General features: G+C 39.7%; 1 protein-coding gene across 1 annotated transcript; it reads left to right on the forward strand.

Moving 5' to 3' along the window:
• The first annotated feature begins 10,789 nt into the window (after positions 1-10,789).
• On the forward strand, positions 10,790-16,082 carry LOC117297105 (flavin reductase (NADPH)-like). The gene is made up of 4 exons (XM_033780239.1): positions 10,790-11,032; positions 12,957-13,158; positions 14,649-14,828; positions 15,745-16,082. Exons 1-4 carry the CDS (start codon positions 10,895-10,897, stop codon positions 15,891-15,893), a joined length of 669 nt encoding a protein of 222 aa, XP_033636130.1. The 5' UTR covers positions 10,790-10,894; the 3' UTR covers positions 15,894-16,082.
• The last annotated feature ends 2,073 nt before the right edge of the window (positions 16,083-18,155 follow it).

Below are 18,155 nucleotides of genomic sequence, written 5' to 3' on the forward strand. Positions count from 1 at the left end.
CATATCTACTCTGACAACAACTCCTTGTCTCCTATTTGGACATGAGATCTCTCGAGATTGAGTTTCTATTCCTATTCAGCAATTTTTATGATAACAAAGAAATCCTTAACGAAGCAAAGTTAATGGATCCGGCGTTTCTCGTCGTGGGAATAGAATTGTAGCTAACTCAAGATTGTTTGTTCCGTTAATGAAAGTGCTTCTGTGTCTACAAGGAATTTATATACAATGAACTCGAGTTAAAGCACAGGAGAATTAGGAAAGTACAAAATGGATTTTTGATTTTATTTTTGGCTTACTCGGTTGAGATTGAACGCTCCTGGTGAATAAAATGTTGTTTCTTGAAACATAGTTTGAGAAGGAAAATAATCAACCAAAACGCAGGACCCAACACTTTCAAAGTGTAATTATCACCAAACTCATGCAAGTGTTGGATTCAACTCTTTAGTTGTTATAGTCTAGTTGGTCTAGGACTGCTCTAGATTTGAAAAGGTCGTGGGTTCGAATCCCTCCCGAGTAATGTGATATAGTTTACATAACTTGGGTAAATACTGAGTATCATACAGTGCTCACACACATGTACGAATAAAACCGCAAATTAAAAATGTTTTGTTTCAAACACTCACAGGAATAAACAGATATGGATTTAGACTAGACACTAATATTTTCAATAATAGATTCCAAGAGTACACTGTTCTGTATGGAAGGACCTAATCATGGATGCCTTGCAAGGGACGATTTGGGGTAAAGTCTATGTATAGCCAAAGGTTTTTTTCTGAGAAATTATCACTTGCAAAACTATCTGATGCAGACACAGAGGGCGCCCTTATGAACCTACATACAGGCCTATAGACCTTTTCGCAAATACCGGGGCGCGCGCGTAAAGCTTGGAATTAGGTGCATTGTGGTCCAGCTGGTATCCAAATTTGATCCATAACTATCCCACAATGCACCTCATTCAACAGTCTGCGCTTGCGCATTGGTATTTGCGATAAGGTCTATTGTGTTTAGGTCGAAATGAAGGAAACAGCCTGAACTATGCACCAAACGTGACATTTTTACTTTTACACACTATCACTCAATGGTAAGTTTATATTAAAATACTCGACGACTTGTTTTCTTGCATGCCCACTTCAGATGAAACATATCAAAGCTTGAATTGCTCGGTGTTTTATGCTAGTCGTAGATGAATCAGGTAAACTATGAACCAGTGGCGTCTCATAAGGCACGTACATCAGTTGAGTATAGGCATCATGACAATATTGTGTCATCAATACTTCACTTTTCCACGTCACTGACGAACCATTGGCCTTCGTTCTGTTTACCTACAAAATCCTTACACTTGTGAAAAATGTCAACTTAGAAGGTTGGATACAAGTATGCTCCATCACTCTCGTTTTAATTAAAAAATAAAAATCGCCAATACTCCACTCATGCCACTATACAACTACAAAGGCCTGTACGCAACCTTAAAGAGGTGATTCAGTTGGTTTTTGCATTTATTACCTTCAAAGGATAATGTTGTATCTTTAAACTAAACTGTAAAACTAATATACTGGTCAAGTTATTGAACACCTGTCCTGATGAGGCCAACTTGATTATATTGTGTTAGCTTTTACGAGACTCAAAATCATACCAAGTTGAGAGGTTATTAAACATCAGGAGTTTCATACAGGACGGTTTTTATTACTTCGTCCATTTACAAAACTTGATTGGCAATAATTATTTGTATCTAATAATGTTATGCTCCAAGGCAAATACAAAATAAGACCTACAACAATTACAAAAGAAAAGTTAAAATATGAAATTAGCACACAGACAGTCCGTAGCCAAATAATGTTATGCGAAATGCAAATAATTATCTCAGAAATGAATTGTTATTTATCTCCTCATTAATATTATGATACAAAATATTATGGTCATGGTAAAACAAAACGCCTCGTGAAAATGAATAATGTGTGCCTGCAGTTCTGCAGTTTTTGAGAAATGATGTAAAACATTTCATGTTAATTTCTCAAGATCAAACCCTTTATTTAGAAACTGAGTGACAGCACAATTTGCTGTTTCATTGAAATGCTTTGACCAGGTCATCTTAAACCTTACACTTTCGCTGGTATATAGTTTGTTCGTTCTCGTTGGGTCATACAACGTGCACATACTGCAGTATACTGGTCTTCAACATTACCAATGTTATCCGCGTGATTAGAAGGTACGACAAAACAAACTATACTCCGGTACAAACTATGACAGGTAAACTGTCGGACTAAAAGCCAATGGTTTGACAAAATCCCTTTAAGTTTACATTAGCTCTTAGCCCATGCAAATACTGGAGTGTGTTGAATTAATTGTCACGTTGTTTATAAACCGCAATTGACGATGAAATTGAAATTGCTTCTCAAGCAAAGATTTATCGTTGACTGAGCTTTTGTGATTACCTTGCTCATGGCCGCTGATGATTCAATTCCACTGTGTTTATCTTTCATTAAAACATTCCAAACAAGAACGTGAATCTTGTTTGTTCGTTTAATAATTTGCATACTTTTTTTAGTTAAAGACCGTCAAACCCCTCAGGGGATTTTTGCTGCGCTTGATATATATTTATTTGCATTATAAACGGTGGTACGTGTGTATTTTGTTATACATATAAATTGATAAATTGAGTTGTGTATAATAAATGCTTGCGGGTGTGATGGCTGCGAATGGCCCGAACGACGGGGCGATGCTATGGTGTTGGGAAGGGAATGAGAGGGGCAGATGGATCGCTGGTAGAGACACATGGTGTCCGATATTCGCTGGAACCTTTCGTTTTATTTAATTTCATTTATTGCGTTTGTAAAGGCCCTAATATAAAAAGCGAACGTAATCACAATCCACGAACCCCGGGGATAAGACAAGGAAGGAAGTTTCCGTTTTTGATGTGGGAGGAAACCCCAGAGATTCTTCCAGGTAAAACCCACGCAGTCAAGTGTATGGACTGAAAACCCACGCTACATATATAGTGCCCCCAGCATTTAGCGAACCGGTGTGGCGGTTCCAGTCCCCCCCCCCCCCCCCCCGTGTTCAGTTTTCCGGGACTCAGTACAGCATTATAACAATTTGACTACTTTTGCTTGCTGTGCGCAGGCGTCGCATGACGTAATGTTACCGTATTTGGCCATTCGGAAATTAAAGTGAACACGGTAGAAAATGGAAACCGCCACACCTGGTCCTATAATGGATGTGGAAGGCGAGGAAAGATACCTCTCAACCCACCAGACCACCCTGGGTTATGAGCGGTTGGACAGCAAAGGAGAGAAAGGGGTGGGGTGCATTTGTGGAAAAGATCTGATCCTGATTCGAACGGTTCACAATACGGGTTAGACTGGGCCTCTGTTTTTAACCGCAAGGTACCCCCAAAGATTGGCAAGGGACCGTAAGGGGTCCGCATGGATCCGCAAGGCTCTGCAGGGCTCCGCAAGGATTGGCAAGGGTCCGCAAGGATCCACAAGGATAAATACAGGTCCCTGCCGCCGCGGCTGCGGCAGCCGCTAGATCCAGTGATTCCATTGGATACATTTTTATTGGTAATATTGTCAAAGACCAGTCTTCTAACTTTGTGTATCTCGACATAATAATAATGCATAAAATAACAAACCTGTGAAAATTTGAGCTGAATTATTGGTCGCCGAAGTTGCAGATGCTCGATTTCAAGACATTTAAATCTGAGGTCTCAAAATCAAATCCGTGGAAAATTACTTCTTTCTCGCAAACTATATTTTATACGTTATTTCTTACAATGCTTTGTGCTATCAACAGCTCTCCATTACTAGTAACCAAGTAAGTTTTATGCTAAATATGTTTTAGTGTATTTTGTAGCCTAAATAGCCCAACGAAGCCGGTGTGCCCCTTTAATAACCAATAGGTAGTCTGCCAAATAGTGTCCACTGCCTTTAAACGTGCAGTGACATAAAGGGTCTTGGTGCAAGACGTTTCTCGTTTGTCCGGGAGCCCAGCAGGGCTTATTGGAAGTTTTGAGTGCAAAAGGTTTGAGCTGTGGGATGTGTAGTACCCCCTGGGGGAACCTTAAAATGTGAATTCTTAAGCGCACCCAGTGGTGCGTTGGGAGGGGATTCCCCTAAACCCATCCCAAAATTCAATTTCAATGAAATGTTGAGTGCAAGCTAAATTCCTTCATAAATTGAAATGCCATGGTCTACTGACCAAGATATCCGTGCTTAAGAAAATCAATAACGGTGCAAAGTATAATTAAGAAGGCCCTTAATTAGCACTAATTACACGTTTAAATGAAATTTTGAGTGCAACAACGAAACAAGTGTCAAAATGTACCTAACACTCTGCTGAATCAAAATCAACTACTTAAGAAAATTTTAAGAGGTGCCATCTTTACTTAAGAAAGGGTCAAAGGTCAACAAAGGTCAAAGGTCACTATAATATTGAAAATGATGTGTGCAAGCAAAATGTCTTCATATATTGAAATGACATGGTCTACTGAGTGAGATTTCCAAATTTAAGAAAGTGAGTATTGGTGCCAAGTGTAATTTAGAAGGACCTTAATAATTAGTGCTAATTAGACTTTTAAATTAAATTTTGAGTGCACCGATGAAACATGTGTCAAAGTGTACCTTACACTGTGCTGACTCAAAATCAACTGCTTAAGAAATTTTTTTAAGTTGTGCCATCTTTGCTTAAGAAAGGGTCAAAGGTCAACAAAGGTCAATAAAATTAAAATGATGAGTGCAGGCAACATTTCGTCATTGATTGAAATACCATGGTCTTTTTAGGTCTACTTGATGAGATTTTCATCTTTAAGAAAGTGAATTATTGGTGCCAAGTGTAATTAAGAGGGACTTTCATTAAGTTAACGCTAATTACACGTTAAAATGAAATGTTGAGTGCAAGGATGAAACGTGTGTCAAAACAAGTGTTCCTTAGACTGTGCGGACCAACAATCAAAGTTCAACAAAGGTCAAAGTTTGATTTTATCATTGATTGCAAGCAATATTTCTGTAAGAATTGAAAGGCTTACCATGGACCACTGAATGAGATTCCATAGTTAAGGAAATAAATAATGGTGCAAAGTTTAATATGGCCCTATAATCAGCACTAATTACACATTGTGATCAAATGCTTAAGTTCCCTAATTGAACATTGTCGGATAACACTTTTAAGAGCAGTGAACTAACAAAATCCCCAGAAGCCCTATAGGGTCCAAACACATACAGACAGACATCGGATACACCCAAAGGTCTAATTTCTTAGCAACTTTACCGGGCAACCAACCATGCTGTCACTGTCTTCATTGTTGCAGACATCAGGCAGACACAAGACGACCAGCCCCATGTGTATTGTACAATGTTGGGGGTTAGGGTAGGCTAAGTAAATCAGATACCAAGTAAACTCCTCCAACACTTCTCGCTTTGAGTGGTGTCTCACTAAATAATGACTTAAAGAATAATATGCTAAAGTGGGGAATGATTGGCCAGTAACCTTTAATGCAAATCTTTTCTCGCTCTAGAGATATGTCTATTCATGGGTTCATTGACTTTGCCTGAGGTAGTAGATTTTCACCTTCTGGGACTTGACATCTCCACCAATGCAAGTTGGTAAAGCCACTGCAAAGAGTGCGTCCATGCGAGTTGGTTGTCTAATATCCAGTTTGGAAGTTCTTACCCCTGCTGCTGTTCTCTATCTCTGTAAGACAACTATTTACGTCCCTAATAATTGTAGGCCTACTTTACATTTCAGCCGGAGCTACTGCCTCTCACTTATCTTTATAAGGTGCAGAAGTGTATTGTCTTCTTGTTGGTGAAGTACGCAGTGAATACGCAGCGAGTATGAACCGGCCTTTAGTCAGGTGAGTCGATGCGGGCGCTGTTGGTGAGTTGGACGCGCTGTGAGTGAAGGGAAAACGAGAAACGTATTGCACTAATAAGACTAGTGACAAAGATGCCCAAACAGTCACACCAAACAGTCACGTACGTCTGCAATAGAAGTTGACTGCTTATCTATGGGTTCGTTCGTTTAGCTTCCCTGGGTCGACCCCGGTCTGCCCCGGTACGTTCGAATAGCTTTGACGGGGCTCATCCGGGACAGCCCCCCAGTGCCCTGCCTTTTATGAGTGGGTCACTTGGGGGTACCCGCGAGGTGCATGACATTACCACGAGAGGGCGAGTGTGATCGTCAGATTACCTCTTGTCGGGGGGGGGGGGGGGGGGAGGGGGACTCACCCGAGTGAGCAGCACCGCGGCGGGTCGACCCAGGGAAACACGAACGCACCGTGAGGCAAGCTCAAAACACACCGGCCACGGGCTACTATAACATTATTTTTAAGTTTGATTGTCCGCTGGCTCATACTTGTTTAAAAAGTAGCTTTTCAGAGACTTAACAAATATAATAATTAACTATAAATTTATGTTATTATCATTTGTATTTTGTGTGTAAGGGAAGGGTGCTAATATTACAGTCAGTCTAAAAAAAAAAACACTTCGGAAAGAGTAGGACTCTTATTAATAAGCGATTCTGAAGAACTGATTTTAGCGAAGAGAGCAGCTATTTGAAGCAATTATGGAAACCTTAAGAATCCTTTGATATGAATGTTTGTGTACAAACGAAGTAGTTTGGACGCCGGGCTAGACGCCCAACTTGGTGTCCGTTATTATATTAGACTTGTGGACAAGTCGTTTAATCGGCCCCACGCGCTGAGATGGTGCTCTCGCGAGATCACTGCTCTCGCGCGAACTGATGGCTCCCCGATTTCGACTCCCGACTTGTACAAGCTGACAGCGGTACGTATTCATGTATTCAAGTACGAACGCGGTTTACATTACGGTTGCCGCGGAGACAATCGTGCAGACGAGTCCATTTTTATAAGAGGGTAGTAATAGTTTCTAATACTGTAAAGCTTGAACCGGAGGGCATCTGTGAATCTGTTTTATTTTGATTTAACTGCTTTATTAGTTGATTAGGTCATAACTTAACTTAAGTCATCTTCAAATGCATTACTATATATCTGTTTAATATCCGTGAGTTGCCTCATGCAAATAAATAATGCCCACGGTCAATGGTAATGGTCAAATGCAGTCCTTTAACCCGATGTATTCTGCTCGGACTGTGTATAAATTAAACTTGCTATAAGTCCCTGGACAGTACGTTATGTCAAAATTACCAATCAAAATGCGTTTTAATTATGAAAGCTGGACAAGTTGCAGCATGAAATATAGTTTTGTATAACTACCAGGCCCAAAAGTCATTATTTGTTCACTGACAAATGTTTTTTAAAAGTTTTCATCTAAAAAGCGATTTTGAAAACCATGGTCGACATGTGGAAGTTTGAGATGTGAATCTTGTGGACAAGTTTCACAGGGCAGTCATGTGCTGATCGCAAGGATTCCGGCAATTTAATGTTAGTAACTCTTTTCAGATGTCGATGTATTTTATAGCTAATCATCGACATGCACTGTACTTGCCTAAGATTTTGCAAGACAAGGTTTCATATAGCAGCTGTACTTTTTTTTTTTTTCAAGCAACTGTAACCACGAAAAATACTACTCACTTCCAAGCAATCATAACAATTAATATAAGAGTCAAATAGGGTAAAGACACCGTGAAATGCAAAAAAGGAACAGTGACTCAAATTGTAGTTTGCCTCAAACAAAAAATAAGAAATAAATTTATTGATAAATCTATCAACAAAAGCAAACCAGTGGTTGAAATAAATAAATTAAATTGAGCAATAAACAATGAAAATACCTTCAGACTAATGGATATTGATGGTAGAAACTATAAATGGAGAAATTGTGGAGTGTTTCCCTTGCACCTCCAGGTTGCTGTATGAACATAGTGGGTGGTTGACCAAGGATTATGCAAAAACTGTTTATTACAAAACACTTTAAACAATTTACAAACTAGGCGGGTGCTAGAAGGGTTACAGCTCGATAGTCCGAAGGTTCGATGGTCCAAAGGTTCGTAAGTCCGAAGGTTCAATAGTCTGAAGGTTTGATAGTCCAAATTGACAGTAAGGTCCGATAGTCCGAATTGACAATAAGGTTTGATCGTCGATTCGGACTATCGGACCTTATTCGGACCAGTGAACCTTCGGATCAATGGACCTTCGGACTGTCGTATCAAATGTGCGGGTTAATGAAACCTACTTCATTTTGGGACTAATGAACCACCTGTTATGGGAAATTTGTGCGTTCGGATAATCGAACCTTTGGACTATTGAACCTTCGGACTAACGGACCTTCGGGTGGACACCGCTAGAAGACCGTAAAGAAATGTAAACAGTGGTGGATAGGGGAAACTAACTTGAACATTTTAAACGGGTTTTCTACCTCTGTTACACAACCGCCTAGCCTATATACATTATCAAACCCTCTCAGTCTGTGCTTTGGATATTTAAGTGTTTGGATTGGAAAGAATAAATTTTAACTAAAATGAGCAAAATAATTTTTGGTAATTGCACAGTATGAATGTCATTCTTACATTTGGAACCATTCAGAATGCACAATCCACATCAGTCAAGAACTTTGGTGCATATTTTGATTGAATTGCCTATGACTGATCAAATAGACCTGCCTTCGATTTCACCAAACATTTTCCAACTTGTGTTAATCTTACGACTTGAGTTGAGTCCCAGCCTTGCACCGTAACATGCAAACCCTAAGATTAACGTTTCGTGAAATCGGCTGCAGCTTTGCAAGTCTGGTCGATTTCATGTGTCACAGATTAGGAAGTATGTACCTGACGATGCATAACATCATGTGATTCGCAGCCATGTTCTTTCTCGGTTAGATTGTTGTAATGGGCTGCTTACAGAAATCCCACATGCAAATTTTAAAAGAGACTTCACAGTTTGCAGAACTGGGCTGCTCGTGTTATATTTAGGTTAAATCCCTGTTGTGATGCCATGCTCCGTCTAAGATCGCTTCATTGGTTACCAATTAAACAGAGGATTGCAATTAAGATTATTTTATTTGTATGAAAATTTCTTTCTAAATCAGGCACCAGAGTAATTTAATGAGTGTCTTGAGTTGTATCAGTTGTTGCGTACAAATCTTCACTCCGATGCAGATCCATCTCGGCTAACTTTTCCCATGACTCGTAGTAAGGCAGTAGATCAAACTTTCACAGTTTTTACAGCAGCTAAGGGGTAGGGGTGGAATGAACTTCCTTCCTAAACGTGGAGTGTTTCCCTTGCACTGTCAGGCTGCCATGTGACCCTGTGGAGAAAAGAAAGAAACACACAATGTTGACCTGAACTTATGTTGATTGTGTAATACTATCCGTAGTATGATAGGCTAATACTTACAACGTATTGTCTATGTCATTAGGAAGGTTAGCATGTTATGCAAGAAAATACACTAACATAAATGTCAGAAATTTGTTTTGTTAAAATCACACATGAAGTTACCATTTTTCACATCAGGTACCTATCTGTGCAGACGTCTTACGTGAGCATGAATTAAGCCCATGGTGGTGACGTCACCTAACAACACAATGTTTTGACCTTCACGTTCACGTGTTTGCTGGCATAACATGCAGCTAATAAAACCTACCCAATATTTACAGGCTAAAGTGAGGTTCGAGGCAACACCATCACAAATAAAGACTCTCACGTAATTTCAAATCTTATTTAAGTTTTAGTGTTTAAACTTTTTAAATATTTTTTGGGTATGTTTTGTTATTATTGTTTCTAAAAAAATAGTTGTGTTTAATTATAAAACAACAACAAAAACCCAGTGAATTTAGTACTTTTTTGCATTGCTTGAGACTCTACTCTCTAGATACAAGAGTTGCAACAACCATGCAAAACAAGTAACCTAGTGCAGAACTAACTAGGTAGAAGTAGGGGCTCAATTTTAATAACCTGTGTGTGTTGGTGCAACTGCCACTGACACAGTGCAATATTATTTGTCAACGCAAATTTATTAGTATAGTAGTAGTAGTTTATAAACTTTATTAGTAATTTATAAGAATCTTAACAGCAAGCTCACCTGTTTTGATTTCATGGTGTCAACACAGCATGCACCAACCACCACCAACTGATTACATCGAATATTCGGCCGGTGCAAATCATTTGTTTACAAAAGTGTCATTGCCTTTCATCAACACACGTGTGCAATGGTGTGTGTTGCCATTCATATAAATGGCGGCTTCTTAGGAAAAGTTTCCGTATGGCGCCACCACTTTTTCATTCGATATGAAATAATATAGTATCTAATTTACCTCAATAAGATATCCCCTTTTGTAAAAATGAGTGAAAAGGTGGTGGCGCCATACGGAAAGTTATCCCTGGCTTCTTGACAGCTGCGGAATCCACAGCTGCTTCTATATCTTGTTCTTCAAGTTTATCCATGATTGATTACAGACCAAGTGAAGACGAAGTTATTTATTTAATATGCACGTCAAAGTTCCCGATTAAAATTCGTTCTCAAAAGTACGCTGACAGTTTTGTTGATCGTTCATTCATCATACATGACTTCCCGAACCCATCCAATACAGGGCGTACTGTTTAACGCCATATACATGTTGAATATTCATAGATTTAACGACATCGACCAATCAGATGCGTCCGTACGATTTCGGCTGAAGTGCCCATAGGCTGCAGCTTGTACAAGTCGTTAATGAGGAGTCGAAATCGGGGAACCATCAGTTCGCTCGAGAGCAGTGATCTCGCGAGAGCACTATCTTAGCGCGTGGGGCCGATTTAACGACTTGTCCACAAGTCTATTTTTATATTCGCCAGACCTTTCATTTTATACCCAAAACGAACTTTGGTCAAACAGCGCCCTCTACTTTCGAATTATAACGCCATCATCCAGGCAGCTAGGAGGTACAATGTTTTGGTGCTAGAATTTGGCGTTCTTAAAACACAAAGGGAGAAAGACTCATTAGAATGAAGAAGTTTGCCGTTTTAGGCGCAACTGGACGGACAGGTGAGCAGTTATTGCAGCAGGCACTAGATCAAGGACATGAGGTCATAGCTCTGTGTAGAAATCCAGCCAAATTGACAATTCAACACGACAAGTTCCAGGTACGTACAATTGTATCTATCGGCCACGCTGCACGCATTCTCCCCACCTATCACCTACATATCACCCCTACTGCACGCTCTTATCTTACGTGTGTATTTTTGAAGGTGAAGTTCCTTTACTACAATAGCATCAAGGTTATGTAGCATAACACAGCATACTGTAGTGTAGTATTCAACGTCAATGATCCGTGTGCTATTCGCATTGTTCACTTTAGTTTATGATCGAATGTTACGAAACGATTTACTACAATAGCATCAAGGTTATGTAGCGTAAACACAGCGTACTGTAGTAGTATAGTATTCAACGTCAATGATCCGTGAGCTATTCGCATTGTTCACTTGAATGCTGGTCATCTCGCCACCTGACAATCTCGCCACCAACAAAGTCGCCCCCTACCCGGCTCGCCCCGGGTTAATTTAAAACAAAGTCGTCCCCTGACAATCTCGCCCCCAAACAATGTCGCCCCCTAGCAAAGTCGCCCCCTGACAATGTCGCCCCCAGCCAAGGCCGCAAAGTCGCCCCCAGATGTTGTTCGGAAAATATTTAATTTTACCCAGTCAGTTTCCCTTGTGGTTTATATTGAAAATAATTAAGGCTACAATAATTATGGTAAAAAAATTAAGTTAAAACATTTTCAGGAAAATTTCCATCTGAAGTAATGTGCTTGTGGAAGATCTAACCCTAACCCTAACCCTAACCCTAAGGCCTAACCCTAAACCCTAACCCTAACCCTAACCCTAACCCTAACCCTAACCCTAACCCTTAATTATTTTCTGGGGGCGACTTTGCTAAGGGGGCGACATTGGCTGGGGGCGACATTGTCAGGGGGCGACTTTGCTAGGGGGGGGCGACATTGTTTGGGGGCGACATTGTCAGGGGGCGACTTTGTAACAACTCGGGGCGAGCCGGTTAGGGGGCAACTTTGTTGGTGGCGAGCTTGCTAGGTGGCGAGATGACCAGCCCCGTTCACTTTAGTTTATGATCGAATGTTACGAAACGATTCACTGATCAACCGTCATAGCGCCCTCTTTGTGGGTTGAGTTACTTAATGGGACATGAAAGATGAAAGTTGCGTGATTTTTTCCTCTCTGTGTGTGACCATTTATACCTCCATGGTGGTGTGACAGAGTCACCCAGTTTGTGTCTGTTCAGGTTTTGTTTGTTGATGTTTTTCAGCCCCCTAAACAAGACAATTCATGTGACGGCCTATTACTCAACTCATCCAAACTCACCCCTATTTTTAATTGAAAAGTGTTACCTTTTTCTTAAATTGGGGCTGGATTTTTTTAGGGTAGATCAGTCCTTCTGATTTGAGGTGTGCGATCGCACCCGCACGCCAAAAGCTTACCCAGGAGTGCGAATAATCACACGCCTGATCCCTCTAAAAATAAATACACGCCTTGGCATTCAGTTTTGGCGTAATCTGTTTTGGCATAACCAAAATCACACCCCTCGGGAAAATCCAGGTGTGTTTTTTTCCACACGCATGTGATTTTCAAATCAGAAGGACTGGTAGATAGTCGATCCACTACCTAACCATTTGATACAACATTTTTAAGCAAATTGGTTGTATAACTTTTCAAGAACAGCTGGTCGAAGAACTGCTCAAAATGTATTGTTGTATAAACAGACCTTTACAATTGTTTTCCTTTGACTATTTTTCTGTGTGACCTTACACAATTAATGCGGAAGGGCACCACTCAGTTTATTCAGGTAATTTGACTTGCAGTTTGACCTTCGACTTGTGTAACCAGTGAGAATGGATGCCCCCCCCCCCCAGCCTGCGTGCTCGGAACCTGACCCCTTTTGCAACCCCCCCCCCCCCCCCATGTACCTCCACAAATGAGGTCCACAAAAATGACACCATACTTCAGTTCAGTTTCAGTTCATGATTTTTAAACCACAGTGTTTCTGTCTTTGTAGGCTGTTGAGGCAGATGTCTACTCTGCAGACTCTATGATACCGCACTTCAAGGGTTGTGATGCAGTCTTCTCATGTCTTGGGGCAGACAGCGGGTTGATGAAAACAACCACCTTCTACTCAGATACCATGGCAGCCATTACGGAGGCAATGAGGAAAGCAGATGTACAACGCCTGATCTGCATGGCATCGTGGTACACAAATTGTACGTACTGCAAATGTTTGCATTTGCGTTTAACAATTCATTAATAAAAATTTGTTAGCATAAAACTTACCTGGTAACGAGTAATGGTGAGCTGTTGATAGTGGAAAAACTCGTAAAAAACAGCTCCCTCTGAAGTTTTTGAGAAAGAAGTAATTTTCCACAAAAATATCGGAATTTGATTTTGAGACCTCAGAATTAGATTTTGAGTTCCCGAAATCAAGGATCTGAAAGCACACAACTTCCTTGTTGTTATCTCGCAACTTCAATGACCAATTGAGTTAAAATTTTCGCTGGTTTGTTATTTTGTGCATTGTTGCTTAACACCAACAAGTGAGAAAACTGGTCTTTGACAACAACAAAGGTGTCTGTGTCTTTAAGCTAAGTAATAATTACTTCTTAAATCTATGCATCTCACTAGGCCTACATGTACATATCAGTTTGGGAGGTAGTGCTTTCTGCTCTACCAGCCAGGCTTCTTTCTGATGGATGATACCCAAGCCTATGTATATTAGATAGACTGTAAAGAGGGGTAACCCTGTTTCAGCCCAGGAGTAGGTGGCAACGGCCTCTGGAAAAACAGTCCATTGTAGCCCACCTTGAAGTGGCCTTGTGTCTGGCGACTTCATACCTCACGTTTATGAGAACGAACTCAAAATCCATCTCTTTTGAAGTTGTTTTGTCTTCTGTGTATTTGTAGATCAATTCTCATGTGTCAATTTAGTTAAGGGTTTCAGGCCTGATACTTCACGGAGGCAACAGAGGCGATTGCTTTCATGCCCCTGGTCATTACCTTGGTGCCCTTGAAACGCTCTGGCTAGTAGAAATTTACAATTTCCTCATGGGGTGCACTTTACCATGGAAAAAATGCCTCGGTGCCCTTGCCCTTTCAAGAATGAAGCATACAGGCCTGTGGTTTTCTGCACCAGGAGTGTCACTTTGTGACAGACTTAGCACATACAAGTCTCCTATAGTATTTAAAGAGCCAATAAAGGATGATCTCAATATGTCAACTATTACCTTTTTATGGCCAAATAGACATCGTAGATACCGGTTAATAACCATTTTACTCTCAAAGTTTGCATTTATTAACGAATAACTCGAGTCAAAAATACACCTGGTCGCGCGGCTTTTTCAGCCGAGAGTCAAAACCGGCTTGTCTATTATAATGACCCCTTGACGCCAGTGACGATTTTCCCCTAATAGATTTGAACACAGTGCAAACTGAGTGCGCTATTTTCTACATCAAATAACCGCCACTGACGTCACGATTCCTTTGTCGCACGGGTTTGTTTGACCCCGCGTTTTTCAGAAGTTTAGCTTGGAACGTTCTGGAGAAAAACCATTTTTACCATGTTTTAACATGAGGTAAGAGACTAGTATAATTTGTTAATGTTTCCTATGGACTCCAGCTATTAGAAAACTGTAATATCTTTATTATTTGAGATCATCCTTTATTGGCTGTTTAATTGTTGTTATCACTTTATATTTAGACAGGAAAGGGGATGGAGGTCCCTTTGCCCAGGAGTGGATATTCAAGCCGATAGCAGGTCTGATCTTAGGACGAATCTTGACCAGTATGTCACTGATGGAGTCATTCTTAATAACGGACTGCCAAGATATCAACTTCACTATTGTCAGACCTCCAGGTCTCAGTGATACACAAGTCACGGGTGGGTATTATTGCTGGATATACTTACCATTTATACGTCAATCTATTAAAAGGCAGTGGACACTATTGGTAATTCCTAAAAAATAATTTTTACTCAGTAACGAGTAATTGGGAGAGGTTGATTGTATAAAACATAGAAATGGCTCCCTCTGAAGTAACATAGTTTTTGAGGAAGAAGTAGTTTTCCACGAATTTGATTTCGAGACCTCAGAATTAGGTCTCGAAATCAAGCTTCTGAAAGCACACAACTATATGTGACAAGGGTGTTTTTTTCTTTGATTAATATCTCGCAACTTTGGCGACCAATTGAGTTCAACTTTTCACAGGTTTGTTATTTTATGCATAAAATAATGTTTAGATACAGCAAGTGAGAAGACTGGTCTTTGCAGTTACCAATAGTGTCCACTGTCTTTAAACATTAGAGGTGTTACAACCAGTCCTGGAAAAAAAAATTCAATGAAACTAAACTAACTTTGTATCAGTATGTAACTGAACTCAACAGTAGCCATTTTGTAACTCAACAATCACACTAAACAATAACAACCAAGAGAGGGCGCTATGCAGAATAGAAACTTTGCAAGTTACTAAATTAGTAGGCCCAACACATGACATTTTGTTTTGGGGAAATTTTTTATTCAGATAATGAGCGACTAATTAAAGTTCCATTCATACTTCCTGGAATGCGATACAAATTTTGACATCACAAATTTGTAAAGAATTTAAGTTTGCATCAGTTGAAACATTCGTTGCAAAAACAGCTATGTGCGCATTTGCAGGAAGATTGAACCTGACTTCAGGCAAGGCAAATCACTCTTCTTCCAGTTATGTGGTACTATTTTGTAAAGGGTTGTATTTAAACTACATTTAATGTCACAAATCCTCTGAATTTAATTACAAAATCATGTTTATCTTTGCAGATAATGAGTTTGTGACCGAAGAATGCCAGTACGTAAGAAGCCCCTGTGCCACACAGATGGCAAGAGCTGATGTAGCAAGATTCATGTTGTCAGCATTCGATACGTCTCTCTACGACAAAAAGGCAATTGCTATCTCGCTAGCCAAATGAGGCTCCAGAAAACAATAATGGTAGACATTTGTTTCAATTCAATAAGACATTTATTTCATATTGACATCATCAATGACAGTGAATATAATTGGTATAAGGACAATTTTAAACAGTAGTTTTTAAAGGCAGTGGACACTATCAGTGATTGTCAAAGACTAGCCCTCACAGTTGATGTATCTCAACATATGCATAAAATAACAAACCTGTGAAAATTTGAGCTCAATCGCTCATCGAACTTGCGAGATAATAATGAAAGAAAAAACACCCTAGTCACACGAAGTTGTGTGCGTTTAGATGGTTGATTTCGAGACCTTGAGTTCTGAGGTCTCGAAATCAAATTCGTAGAAAATTATTTCTTTCTCGAAAACTATGGCACTTCAGAGGGAGCCGTTTCTCACAATGATTTATACCACCAACCTCCTCCCCATTACCGTCCCCAAGAAAGGTTCTATGCTAATTATTATTTTGAGTAATTACCAATAGTGTCCACTGCCTTTAACAGAATATTGGTATAAGGACAATTTTAAACAGTAGTTTTTAACAGAATCAATGTAACATGTTTACAGTAATTAATCTTATATTTTTATTGAAGGGCACACTATTGACTGTAAACAAAAACACTTTATATTTTAACATGTAGAAAACAAGGTGAACACGTGACTACAGCAACTCTGCAACGACTCTTTTTAATGACTGATAGCTTTCTCTAAAAGGAACACGTTGCCTTGGATCGGTCGAGTTGGTCTTTGAATAGCTTTTGTAACCGTTTGTTATAAAATGCATATGGTTAGAAAGATGTTGTAAAAGTAGAATACAATAATCCACACACATTTGCCCTCAAAATTGCGTGGTTTTCCTTTTACTTTGCGAACTAACATGGTCGACCATTTATGGGAGTCAAAAATTTGACTACCATAAATGGCAGACCGTGATAGTCGACAAGGTAAAAGGAAAACCATGCAATTTTGAGTGATACTTGCGTGGATCATTATATTGTACTTTTGAAATATCTTTCTTATACGCATTTAATAACAAACGGTTATAAACGCTTTTCAAAGACCAACTCGGCCGATCCAATGCAACGCGTTCCTTTAATTTCAAATTATCAGCAAGAAGCAATGTGAAAGACACTAATGAACATCTAAATTTAAATGAAATCATTGATTGTTAATAATATTATTGTACTTTTTTATTTTATTTTTGATTTACTGTGACTGTGTTTTTCACTATTCTGAGAATATATTTTATATAATATGAGAGCCACACTGTGCACTTTGTGTTTAATTGTTTGTGAATGATTGTCTCTTTTCACAATAGTGTTTATAAAAGTTTTAACAGAATAGTATTATTAAAAACAAGAGTTACACAATGATAAACAATTCCCTATGATCGCAATCACACAATTTAAGGGATTTTTTACTCATTCTCAATATTTCCCTGTGTTGCAAGACACATTACTGAAGCCATTTGAAGCGACCACCACTTTTAGAAAGGCACTGGAGATGGACACATTGGGTACTGGTTGTCAAAGACCAGTCTTCTCACTTGCAATAATATGCATAAAATAACAATTCTGTGCAAATTTTGACTCGGTTGGTCGACAAAGTCGCGAGATAATAAAAATTAATAATGAAAGAAAAAACACCCTTGTAGAAAAAAAACTACGTTACTTCAGAGGGAGCCGTTTCTGACAATGTGTTATACTATCAACAGCTCTCCATTGCTCATTACTAAGTAAGTTTGTATGCTCACAATTAGTTTAAGTAATTACCAATAGTGTCCAGTGCCTTAAATAGTTGCAGTTAATTAGATAAGTATGGGCGCCACCTACTCAGTGGCGGCCGTCAGTTGTGTGGAAGCGGTTTTCATATGGACCATTTTCATGTAGATAATTTGATATAGCGCCACCATCGGATATTCATACCGTATTTAATATCCTTCAAGGACATAGAGGGCAGTGCGACAGTAACTCTGTTCCCCACCCCCTGAGATTCAGCCCCCCCCCCCCCCCCCCATTAATGGCAAACTGTGTACAAACTTCATCTGATAGTGCCCTCTTTTGAATCCTCCTCCTTCCAAGCGCATGTTATTTATTCCCATAATGGGGACAAAATCTTCGGAGGACGGAATTCCCTGATAGGCAGTAGTCAAGTATGTACGGGGGACACCTGTGTACCCCAGACCTAAACTACACGAATGTTTTTGGGGTGTCTTTTCAATTGGAATGTTGACAGTGACAAAATGTGATGTTAGGATCCCGCT

The sequence above is a fragment of the Asterias rubens genome, chromosome 11, assembly GCF_902459465.1.
Source record: "Asterias rubens chromosome 11, eAstRub1.3, whole genome shotgun sequence".
Classification (NCBI taxonomy): Eukaryota; Metazoa; Echinodermata; class Asteroidea; order Forcipulatida; family Asteriidae; genus Asterias; species Asterias rubens.

Excerpts from the sequence above, each read along its gene's own strand:
- LOC117297105 (XM_033780239.1), top strand. The coding sequence starts at position 10,895 with ATGAAGAAGTTTGCCGTTTTAGGCGCAACTGGACGGACAGGTGAGCAG. Across the intron at positions 11,033-12,956 it reads TTCAACACGACAAGTTCCAG|GCTGTTGAGGCAGATGTCTA; the intron begins GTACGTACAATT and ends CTGTCTTTGTAG. Across the intron at positions 14,829-15,744 it reads CAGTGATACACAAGTCACGG|ATAATGAGTTTGTGACCGAA; the intron begins GTGGGTATTATT and ends TTATCTTTGCAG.